We start from the raw sequence: 12326 nt of genomic DNA on the forward strand, positions 1-12326 counted from the left end.
ACACACAGGCACAACTATCACACTTTAGTACACACCCTAAGAGTCAATCTATACCCCTCTTCATTTTTTTTTTTATCTAATTCTTTTGATCTGAATTGATTATAAACTGTTTGTAATACCTCATTCGGTTAAATTTATCATAGTTTGCAGTTCCTTGCGAGGGGGAATTATGGAAATTAACTTGAAAGAACAGAAAAATGAGGGTTGATGTAAATGTTAATAACAACATCCTACATGGTTTTGTATACTTAACAAACTGTAGTGGAAATAAATAGTTTGAGTACCCATAGCTAGCATTCCTGCTACCAAGTCTGTTTTGTGCTCTCCAGAAACCAATTCATTTAACCATTAAATTAATCTGCAATAATTTCCACGGAAAGAACTTATTAAAGTTTCTCAACAACTTACAATGTTGTCTCACCGTATTATTACTCACCGTATTATAACAACTTACAACAAGCTGAATAATTTCCACATTATGACTCACTGTATGTCTTCACCCTTAGTAACAGTACTGCCACGACGCGTTTCAAAACGAGAATCCATCGAAATTGTAGAGGATGAATTTTAGGACATTTTCAAAGCAAGAGATCATGAATTCATCTAGCTTTCTATTTTTTATGATTTTTTCCATTTTGAACTTTGGAAAATCATAAAAAATAGAAAACTCGATGAAATTATGAGAGATTGCTTCCAAAATGTTCCAAAAATCATTCTCTACAAGTTCCCATCATTGCATTAGCCTTCGCTAGGAAGCCTCTGTCAGCCATGGCATTGCCGGCAAGGCCAAGTAGAGTCCGAAATGATTGTCAAGTGCCGATGAGGTCGAGCAAAACATAGTGTGTGAGAGACTGGCCTCCGAAAAAACACCAAGTGTGGGAGATTAGCCTCGCCAGGCTGAAGGAAGAAAAAACGAAAGGATGGAAGGGGTAGGGACGAATCGAAGTAACGAGCAACGTGCCAACATGTACGACGGCACGCCGGCTTGAGGTTTGGCCTACGGGCAGTGCCATGACAGTCATTAAGAAGAGAGATCAGGGAAGGATTGCTTGACCCAAAAAATGTCTCAAATAAATCAAAAGGATTAGTCCGCACAAAAACAAAACTAAATTGTGTAAGTTTTAAACATAGAATATGCATCATTAAGCAACTGGCTATGGAAATCGTTTACAACTCTATAGTTGCTTATACAGGTCTATTCCAGTACCACATAATAATACTGTAGCCCCTGTAAAAAAATAAGAACATTGCATTTAACTAAATTAAACATTCATCAGATAACTCGGATTAACAATTGGGGAACAAGTAGAGATAGTTTTTAGAGATTTCAACATATTCATGAGAAATTAACATATACATGAGAAACTAGGAAATCAATATAGAAACTGGGAGAGCATTCTTTTCCATGGATTACAGGTAAGCAACATTTGCTAAAAGTATATATACAGAATGTACAGGCCCTTCAAGAGAAGTACTGAAAATAACAAGAACAATAACCAATAAATCAACCCAAATGTAAACTTGGGCACACATTTCAGAAACAAAGCGACTGTCCAAAAATAGCATACATACTCTAAACATTTTTTCTACGGAGAATGCGTACTTTTTGAAATAATTCTGCTCTATAGAGAATGTTGCACAGACACTGGCATATAGTCTATAGCTTTTCAAATAATACTGCTATAGTGTACAAATGTTGCCGAGGAAGTAGCATATACCGTAAATATTAAATAAGGCTAATTGTGAAAAAAAATAATAATAATAATTGATTCACTAATCGTGATGGAACTTGGAGCCAAGTGGGCTCTCATGTGCAAAGACCAAAAGGTATATATGTGGGGATTGTGCAAGTCTGTGTATAGTTATTGTGCTTGCTTAAATCCTGAGATAAAGACAGAATCACCAAATTGAGGCCAGATTGTCTCAGAACATATCCAACAATTGATAATGCATACCAAATCATTGACATGCAAATTTGCACATGCATCAAGAAACTGCCACCTTTTCAAATCTATAATCTACAAGATGAAATTAGAAAGGAAAAAAAAAATCTGAACCCAAGTCCACTACCGTATAGGTTGAAGATCCCCCACTCATCGTGCTTTTAACTTCAGCTTCACCATATTGATCATATAAAGCCCGCTTCTTATCATCCGATAGGATCTGACAGTGTGGTACTTCAGAATTCAAAAGACAATATCATAAATTTGAAATTTGAAATGAACAACATAATATACTTCATGGGAGAATATTAGAATTATATTCACTGCAGGGGGAAACTAACGCCAGATCTAATGAGAGTATGAGACTAACTGAAAAACAAAAAGAGTTTATCATGTTTCAAGATTCATATGGAAGAAAAAGTGAAAAACCCAGAAGTGAAATACAAGACCTAAAAGTGTGTTAGTTAAAATAATAATAATAATAATCTTATATAATTAAGCCAATTCTTGAGGGAATGGTTAAATTTTTGAACTGCCATATATGCCCTCACATAGTATAGGTATTAATAAATAAATTATTTTTAGATGAGGATATGATAGTTAATTGACTATATCATATTTAAAAAAATTGCAATACTTCACACGAAAAAACAGAGAAACTTCTCTAAAATCAGAAGTGATAACTTTTTTAATTTAAAAAAATTAAAATAAAATTCGCACATGTTAAAAAGGCTAGTAATAATAATAATAATAATAATAATAATAATAATAAATAAAAAAATAGAAAATTTTCTGATGGAAATTTGATAATTTCTTTCCTGTACTTCAAATTTAAAGAGAACTAGTACCAGAAAAATATCCAACACAGTGCAGTAATACACTATCAATAAAACCCATGTTACGGTATTTAGTTCATCACGTCATGCCTTAATCTAGAGATGCAACAAAATGTCTTTAATACAGATTACATAAAGGAAAGACCCAAAAAAAAAAAAAAAAATTAGCCAGACCTCATATGCAGCACTTCAAACTTTTCAGTTGCTCCAGGTTGCTTGTTGACATCAGGGTGGAACTCGATCGAGAGCACTATAATACACATAAGCAGTCAGAATTACATTAAAGAAACTCAGACCATCAACGAGTCCCGTTGTAAATATTGCGCTAAAAATATCGTTGATGGTCGCGGCGGCCATCGGAGTGTGGGGAAATCAGTTGGAGGATTTGATTGTGGTTAATGTAGCGTGCATTGCTTGGTGACTAGTAGAGAGAGAGAGAGAGAGAGAGAGAGAGAGAGAGAGGCCTGGGGGTTTGAAGGGAAGAGAGTGATGGTGCAGTGAGATGTCGCTCCAACACCATTGTCCTCCACATCCGCTTGGATGGGTTCCAGTATTTACCCAACCCTAAACTCAAACTCAATTCACCTTAACTCATGCATTCTTTTCTACCTTCTGCTTTGAAATTTTACTACAAACTGTTGCTTCACGGGTTTTGTGACGGACAAACCAACGGGGGCCCCCAGTCAACGGTCATAATTAAGGCTGGGTGTATGGTATTGTACTTGTCGAGATTGGATCTGAGATTTTAATGGAAGTCACAGGACCACGCAGGCATGCGGTTTTTGTCAGTCACGGGAGGCGAACTTATCGTTCAATAAAATGCTGCGCAAAACTCTCAGATAGTGGCCATTGAAACTTTCAGTGAGAGTGAGAGACACCCCATCTCACACAAGATAAGCCTTCTTCTCTTCCAGCCCCACATTCCCAGGTATGTCTTCTCTCTCTCTCTCTCTCCGACCTTCAAAACCAACATCACCATCTCTCTGTTTAAAGCTCTAGCTCACTTGGGTCTTGTTTTTCTGGTTCTTTTCCCCAGAAATGTGAGTGAACCCAGATTGTGAATTGAGAATCTGGTTAATTGAGAATTTGAGATGGAATTCTTATAAAAGAATATGCCTTTTCATTATATTTTTGTCTCTCTGTTCTTGTAAATCTCATATGGTGTGAAAATAGAGTGGTTGGAGCTAAATAGCCTTTAGATATTTATCATGAAAAGAAAATCGAATTGATTTGCTAGCCCAAATGTTGCTTACCCTTATGTTTTTTTTGCTGATTGTTGATTGGATTTATAATGCCTTAATTCTTTGTTAAATTCAGAGATGGCATCGGTGCATAGTGCCTTGACATCAGTTGTGTGCAAGAATGGCAATCATTCTTCCCCTGCGAAGTTCCCGAGTACTCCCTTCTTGTCTGGGTTTGATGCTGTGGGGCGTCTTTCAAGCCCATTTAAGAAGGACATATGCCTGAGTTCCATCAGCTCAGGTCCTAAGGCCACTTTAACTTTTGATCCTCCAGCAACCAATTCAGACAAAGCCAAGTTACCCAACCTACCGAGGCATACAATCGATCCTGCTTCTCCTGATTTCCTGCCTCTTCCGTCCTTCGAACAGTGTTTTCCAAAGAGCACAAAAGAACAAAGGTATGTGTCCCTTTCTCTTCCGTTGATTTACATGATTTGTTTTTCCTATTGTACATGTAACTTGTAACATCCAGTAACACACGCAAGGTCCTTTTTTGAAATGAGTTGTGATGTGCTGATTTGTGATATGGTCTGCAGGGAAGTTGTTCATGAAGAAACTGGTCATGTGCTCAAAGTTCCCTTTCGACGAGTTCACCTGTCTGGAGATGAACCAGCCTTTGATAACTATGACACCAGTGGTCCGCAAAACATTAACCCACGTGTTGGTATGCACAATAAGTTTATTTTGTTATCTTTTTTGTTGGCAGTCTTTGTTAAAGATTTCTCACATTAGCTTCAGACTTTGTGTTGGATTCTGTGTTTAACATTTTTTTTTATTCACCCTTTTGGTTGATATTGATAACAGGGCTCCCTCAACTAAGGAAAGATTGGGTTGACAGGCGGGAGAAATTAGGTACACCAAGATACACTCAGATGTACTATGCTAAGCAGGGAATTATCACTGAGGAAATGTTGTATTGTGCCACCCGTGAGAAGCTTGACCCAGAGTTTGTGAGATCTGAAGTGGCTCGTGGGAGGGCAATTATCCCTTCCAATAAGAAGCACTTGGAGCTTGAGCCAATGATTGTTGGGAGAAAGTTTCTGGTCAAAGTTAATGCAAATATAGGAAACTCTGCTGTTGCCAGCTCTATCGAAGAGGAAGTTTATAAGGTCCAATGGGCAACTATGTGGGGTGCTGACACTGTTATGGACCTCTCTACAGGTCGCCATATTCATGAGACCCGTGAGTGGATCCTACGTAACTCTGCTGTGCCAGTAGGGACTGTACCAATCTATCAAGCACTTGAAAAGGTAGATGGAATTGCAGAAAATCTTAACTGGGAAGTTTTCAGACAAACTCTGATTGAACAAGCTGAGCAGGGTGTAGATTACTTCACCATCCATGCTGGGGTTCTACTGCGTTACATCCCACTAACAGCAAAGCGTATGACAGGAATTGTCTCGCGAGGAGGATCCATTCATGCAAAGTGGTGCTTAGCTTATCATAAGGAGAATTTTGCTTATGAGCATTGGGATGACATACTTGACATCTGTAATCAATATGATGTGGCCCTGTCAATAGGTGATGGCTTGAGACCCGGTTCCATTTATGATGCCAATGATACCGCACAGTTTGCGGAGCTCTTAACTCAGGGAGAACTGACCCGCAGGGCATGGGAAAAGGATGTACAGGTAATGAATGAAGGACCTGGACATGTTCCAATGCACAAGATTCCTGAGAACATGGCAAAGCAGCTGGAATGGTGTAATGAAGCCCCTTTCTACACTCTCGGTCCTTTGACAACTGATATTGCTCCTGGATATGATCACATCACCTCTGCCATTGGTGCTGCCAATATTGGTGCTCTAGGCACTGCCCTTCTCTGCTATGTAACCCCTAAAGAGCATCTTGGATTGCCCAATCGGGATGATGTGAAGGCTGGAGTTATAGCATATAAGATAGCTGCTCATGCTGCTGATCTAGCCAAAGGTCATCCACATGCTCAAGAGTGGGATGACACATTAAGCAAGGCAAGATTTGAGTTCCGGTGGATGGATCAGTTTGCTTTGTCTCTAGACCCTATGACTGCCATGTCCTTCCATGATGAAACCCTGCCCGCAGAAGGTGCCAAGGTGGCCCATTTTTGCTCAATGTGTGGGCCAAAGTTCTGTTCTATGAAGATAACAGAGGATGTTAGGAAGTATGCTGAGGAGCATGGTTATGGAACTACCGAGGAAGCTGTGAAGCGTGGTATGGATGCCATGAGTGCTGAGTTTCTTGCTGCCAAGAAAACTGTCAGTGGAGAACAACATGGTGAAATTGGTGGAGAAATTTACTTGCCAGAAAGTTATGTAAAATCCTCTGAGAGGTGAAGGTCAGTAGATGTTTTTGGTTTTACTTTTCCTCACGAATACACTGTTTTACAGTATACCTGCACTAAAATGGTTGCAATATCTCCTAATTTCAAACCAAGGATACAATTTGCATGTTATAAAGCAATAGTCAAGTCTCAAGCTGTACAAACTGGGCCAATAGTGTTAGGATTTGACTTTATGGGACATATCACTCAAGCAGAGCACACCATATGTTAATATATTATTTTTGAAGCAGCATGGATTTATGGACCGCTGTATGGATATAATAGCATACCTCATTTTTTGCACCCAGCATGGATATAGAACTTCTTTGTGGCTTTAATCTCTACTATCTACATTTCAGTATGTGTTTAACTAGGCAGTTTGGTCCTGATCTATTCCCATTTCCTTGTTCTAATATGTGAATATGCTTATTTTCAGGATCAAGTGAATAACCAGAACCAGTTTGACAACACTGGAGGCTTTTGTCCATGATTGGCTTGTCCAAAACGGAGATCTTAGGTTTTCATTTTCATTCTGTGGTATAGACCAGTAGTTGGGTTGAAGTACTTTTCAAGACTTCTATCTATCTTTTTTCTGCTTGTGCGTGTGTTTCTCCGTAATAAAATGCTTCCTGCATATTGCATAGACATTTGGTTTATCTTTTTGCCATTCTATTAACATAAACGACGCACCAGGGGTGCCTGTATCTGCTCGACCACTGGCTCTTTGGCTGGGATTAGAGCAGGTCAGGCTGAGATAGTCCCTTTGAACCTGAACAGGTTAATACCTGCGTAGGGAGTGTGCATTTCTTTTTCCTGTCTATCACAGGGGGAGAGAGAGAGCTTTCGTTCATGGCTCGGGCTAGCTGATTAGTCACGTACAAGGCTGGGAGGCATCTGCCTGGCAATTCTTTGATGCTTGCTCTTCTTTAAGAAAGCTTTACCAAACAGGAAAGCTATGCGATAATTTGCTATTTTGCTGCATAGTAGTAAACCGTATTTATTTCCTCTCGTCAATTCCAGCTGTCCTCCAAACTTGGTTTTAGGTTCATTGGAAAACTTCTTTGAACTTGCACTAAACTAGAAATTGCCTACACACTGTATGAATGATGTGAGTTATGGAATCAAAATCTTCCCTTATCTCACTCCTAATATTGGATTATGCGGGTAATTTAATTAGGAGAGAGGGGCAAAATGGTAAATGAATATTTCTCTTAGGATGATAGATTTGTGATAAATAAACAAACAGGGGCAAATGGGTAAATCAATTTGGCCAGTAATGTTCAAAGAGCTTTTGCGCTTTAGTATATACCAGCAAATTGACTTGCGTGATGCTGCTGATTTTTTAAAAATTTTTTTTTTTTAAAGTTTTCACATATAATAGATGAATATTGACAATCTAAAAATTATCGATGTTACTTAAAATATGATTTGTTTTGTTATTAATAATAGATTAGCAATACATAGGATACAACAAAAAATAATTTTTTTTTATAATTTGTAGAAATTTACAAATACAAAATAGAATTATTCTCTTTTAAAAAAAAGTAAATAAAAAAAAAATACTGAAATGATATGACAGACTTTTACAAAAAATAAAAATATAAAATATAAAATGAAAGATTATGGTTAAATTGTAATTTCAATCAAAAGATGAGGGTAAAACCACCGTTCTATGTGAACAGTGATGAAAAGTATAGGACGTTTAGTATATACTAAATAATTTAATAGTAAGCTACTATTCAACCATCGTTGGCAATTTGTAAACCAGAAAAGATAGCCTCTACCAGATACAAAGTGAAAATATAAGGACAGAATATGATTTTCTGGAAAACGAGGATTGCAGTGCACTGATCAATCCTTACTGGGCAGCAGAAACCAAAATAACAAACTAAACACCAGATTTTGGTTACGCAGTGAAAACTTCAAGTATGAGATTAAAAACACTGCGGGGCTCTTACTCTTGAGAACCCAAAATAAAGATCATCATATTGAAAATGATATGTTCTTTTACAAACTTTGAATAGCACTAGCTCGGCTATAAGATTCACACAAAATCTAATACAAAATTTGTCTTCCTTCTAGAACTCCTTCACTAGAACGATCTTCAAATCTTGTTCTTCTTTCTTCACAGTCTCCCTACTGATCTCGAGAGAGTATTATGCATATAAAACTATGATCACAAACACTTATACATGGACCAAGTGTTTTGACTCTTTGTGAAGACACAAACTCAAACAAACATGCAAGACTCAAACCAAAAATTCTTGCCTCTATCAAAGTCACCCTTTGCCGAGTATATTCCTGCAATATATATACTACCAGCGGCAACACCTCAAAACTAAACAGAAACAACCCTAATTAGACTTCTATTAGGAAAGAGCTTTTATTCCAAGATATACACAGAATCCTAGAATACCTAAGACTTAAAAACTATCCTTTTATTTATTAGAGAAAATCTTTTAAGAATATAATTCCATAAAGCCCAAAACCACTTCTTAAAAACTGACTCCACATAAAGGGACTCTTTGTATGGGAATGCCAATACGACAGGTACAAGAGTTGTACCTACAATCTCCCCCTTTGGCATTCCTATACAAAACAACTTTACCGTATGAAAACTCCCCCTCAACAGGTACTTGAGAACTTTCCCTTGTGAACAAACCTGTCAATCCTGAAACACTTATCAGACACACATTGTGAAAATACACTAGATAGAATACAATTTTGAATCTGCTCTCTCCCCCTTTTTGAATAGGAATGACAAAGGTAACTTACGTAGCGGAAGCGATGTAGAAGGATCACAAATAGAAGGTGCACAATAGACACTAGCCCAAGGCGAATCAATCAGAGGAAGATAGTCCAAGTATTAATACTCCCTCTAAGTGTGATCATGTTATGAAAGATGCAATAATGAAATGCAAACACACAATGAGTGGGTTGTATCCAAATGCTAAGAATAGATTTAATTCGCATAGCTTTTCCAACAAGAGCAATACCACTTAACCATAAACAAGAGTGCAACAAAATAAGTTCACACGAGTGAATTTATTCCGACAATCACAAGGTAAGATAGAGGGTGATCAAGTATTCTATACCTCTTGTTAAAGAGTGAACATATCTCAAGATGGGGTGTGTAATATTTGTGGAAACCTGAAAAGCAAGGCTCACATACGAAACACATTTAAGCACATAAACTTTATTCCCCCTTATAACACCGTGTGGGCATGATTTTGAATTTTTCTTTTGGCCTTTCACACAAAGTAACATTTTTGCTCAAGAAGACTACGACCCTTGTAACGAGTATTATGCTAGCAGCTCCCAAGTCAGATGACTTTAGGGTACTAGATGTAACAAGGACATCCCAAAGAGCACATCTACTCGAGTCAATAGTTTCACAATCCATCGGGGTGACCAAACCATTCTTGTTTCTTCCCAATCCTCATATCGTTCGTCACGACCGAGGCCTGTTTACTTTGGGAATAGCCTGGCCATAATCCATTAACCAACTACATTTTTTTTTAAAAAAAAAATCAAGGAGCAACCAACAAGGGAAATTTAGTACATGAGCAATGAGAACAAGCCAACCATCAATTAAGACTTACCACCACTTAGAGTATGTGTGCATGTGAGGTTTTAAGATTGTAGAGAATATGTTGTTCAAGCTCACAATTACAGAGTGACGTAAGTACAAGTTCAAAACGTGCTAGGCACCTTATTGTACACATATTTAAAGAAAAGAGTATGGCCCTTATCAATCTAAGTTCAAAATAATCTGTCACACACTCGGGGATACAAACCACTATTTTTCAGTCCTAAAATTCTAGAAATTGAACCTAACAATGCAGAAACGTAAAGAAAATGCACCTATACTATCATGAAGACATACACCATGAATGCATGCAAAATGAATCAACCGAAGTGAGAGTATCAATACTTAGAGCATCCACCAACGGTGCTTCTAAGTGATTCAAATTGAGTTATATCTAAATGCCTAGTAAACGAATTAGCCAATTTGTGATCAGTAGGAACAAAAGCACGCTCAAGCATATTATCAAGATTATCCATATGAGTAGAAAAACGATTATTTGAACCTTTTTTAATCCAGATTTGCTTCTGCTTCGTTTTTGTTTCCAGATCCACGGGGATTGAAGCCGGCTTTGGCTGTCAGATTCAGACCCTCTTTCAACTCAGCTTGCAACGAGGCAGGTGAGTTAATTCTCAACGTTTTCCTCTGATTTTGAGTAAGCCTGCGAAGCATATTGCACCTAGGACGTATGTGTCCTAATTTTGCACAATAATGACAAGTAGGAATGAAGTTTTTGGGGTTGTGAATATACCTGGGCTGACAAAGTTTGTCAGGACTTTCCGAGGAGCTTTTCTGAAGTGTTTGGTGAGCCACACGCGGTTCTGATTTTGCAAGCAACTTGGAACCAGACCCATTTTCACAAGAACTTTGTGACTGACTTGAAGAACTCTCACCTCCTTTACTTTTTACAAAAGCCAATGGTTTGCAGGATTCACCATTATATCCTAATCCTTCTTTATTGCCATGAGCTTTGCCAATTCCCATCATCTTAGAGACTTTTTCAGATCCAATGGAGAATTTGTTAAAGCTTTCCTTGACCCTTAATAATTCTTCTTGCAATTTCTCATTCTCAAGGGTTAGAGACACATTTAAGGAAGATTGAGCCTTAATGTCAACCTGCAAAACTTTGATTTTGTTAGTAATCTCATCATGCTCCTTGTCTCAATTTTGGGAATTGACCTTACCCTACAAAACATTGATCTTAGCAACAAGGTCAGTACGCTCATCTTCCCATTCTTTCAAAGATATTTCAAATCTTTTCTCAATCTTCTCTTTCTCACCCCTTAAGAATTCAATTTCCTCTTCAAGTTTATTATTTTTCTTAAGAACAATTCTTGAGGCATTATACAATTGCTTGCATTTTTCATTTGTTTCTTCATCAAAAGTGTCATCTTCTAAATCAGAGACATCAGATAAATCAGAATTAAAAGAGGAAGTAAGAGCAAGATTTACCTCGTCATCACTATCACTCCATGTGGTCTTTAAAGCCTTGTTACCACGTGAATTATACTTCTTGTTGCCACAATCGACAACAAGATGTCCAATTCCACCACACTCAAAGCATTTAGGTTTGTTAGGAAATTTTTTTGAAGAGTTTCCAAAGGAGTTTTTGTTTTTCAGAAAATTTTTGAACTCTTTTGTCAACAACGATAAATCCACATAATCATCATCAACATCATCTTTCTTTTTAACAGAAGAGAAAGCAATATTTTTTACCTTTTTCTCGGGCTTGATCCTCATCTCAAAGGTTTTGAGATTACCTATTAGTTCGTCAAGAGAATAGGTGTCCAGATCTTGAGTCTCCTCTATGGCAATTTGTTTGGCTTGAAATTTTGAAGGAAGAGCCCTAAGAAATTTCCTGACTATTTGGTGCTCCTCAAAAGGATCATCAAGGCTACGGCATTGGTTTGTCACATTGAGAAGTTGAGCGTGAAAATCATCAATTGATTCTTCTTCCCCCATGGTCATGTTCTCAAATTCCAATAAGAGTCTTTGAAGCTTCTGACCTCTAACCTTTTTATTTCCCTCATAAGTAACTTGAAGTAGATCCCAAGCTTGTTTGGCTGTGTCACAGTGGCTAATTCTCATCCTCTCCTTCTTGGACAAAGCTGTGAATAGTGAATTCCTTGCCTTAAAGTCACAAGTTCTATCATGAACTTTCTCTTCTGTCCATTCCTTCCTAGGTTTGAGAACCCTTGCAGAGGACCCTTCTACTTTCTTTGATTCTTCTGCCTTGGTTGGGTGTTCCCATCCATTCTCAACTATATTCCACATATTTTCATCTTGAGAGTAGAGAAAAGCCCTCATCATGATCTTCCATTGTGAGTAATCTTCACCATCAAACAAAGGAGGGCAATTTATCGAACTGGAGGCTCTGTTATATTCACGTTCCATCCTTGACCACGGATCAACTAAAAAGCT

At 37.7% G+C, this 12326-nt stretch overlaps 1 protein-coding gene and 1 long non-coding RNA gene across 4 annotated transcripts; one reads left to right on the forward strand and one right to left on the reverse strand.

Annotated features, from left to right (window-relative positions):
- Positions 1-701: 701 nt before the first annotated feature.
- On the reverse strand, positions 702-3421 carry LOC121049444. The gene is made up of 3 exons (XR_005800236.1): positions 2954-3421; positions 2071-2177; positions 702-997 (listed from the first exon to the last, which is right to left on the reverse strand). It is a non-coding gene; the product is annotated as an uncharacterized LOC121049444 (long non-coding RNA).
- Positions 3422-3556: 135 nt separating this feature from the next.
- Positions 3557-7360, forward strand: LOC112166578 (phosphomethylpyrimidine synthase, chloroplastic). Of its 3 annotated transcripts, XR_002923327.2 has the most exons (6): positions 3557-3707; positions 4097-4418; positions 4557-4684; positions 4825-6334; positions 6756-6856; positions 7013-7360. XR_002923327.2 is itself a non-coding variant. In XM_024303453.2 (5 exons), exons 2-4 carry the CDS (start codon positions 4099-4101, stop codon positions 6330-6332), a joined length of 1956 nt encoding a protein of 651 aa, XP_024159221.1. In that variant the 5' UTR covers positions 3557-3707; positions 4097-4098; the 3' UTR covers positions 6333-6334; positions 6756-6964. The 3 variants fall into 3 exon arrangements, 2 of the variants coding, with proteins under 2 accessions (XP_024159221.1, XP_024159222.1); XM_024303453.2 differs by lacking the exon at positions 7013-7360 and having other exon boundaries at positions 6756-6964; XM_024303454.2 differs by lacking the exon at positions 7013-7360 and having other exon boundaries at positions 3692-3819; positions 6756-6964.
- The last annotated feature ends 4966 nt before the right edge of the window (positions 7361-12326 follow it).

This window comes from Rosa chinensis, chromosome 5 (genome assembly GCF_002994745.2).
Source record: "Rosa chinensis cultivar Old Blush chromosome 5, RchiOBHm-V2, whole genome shotgun sequence".
NCBI classification, from domain to species: domain Eukaryota; kingdom Viridiplantae; phylum Streptophyta; class Magnoliopsida; order Rosales; family Rosaceae; genus Rosa; species Rosa chinensis.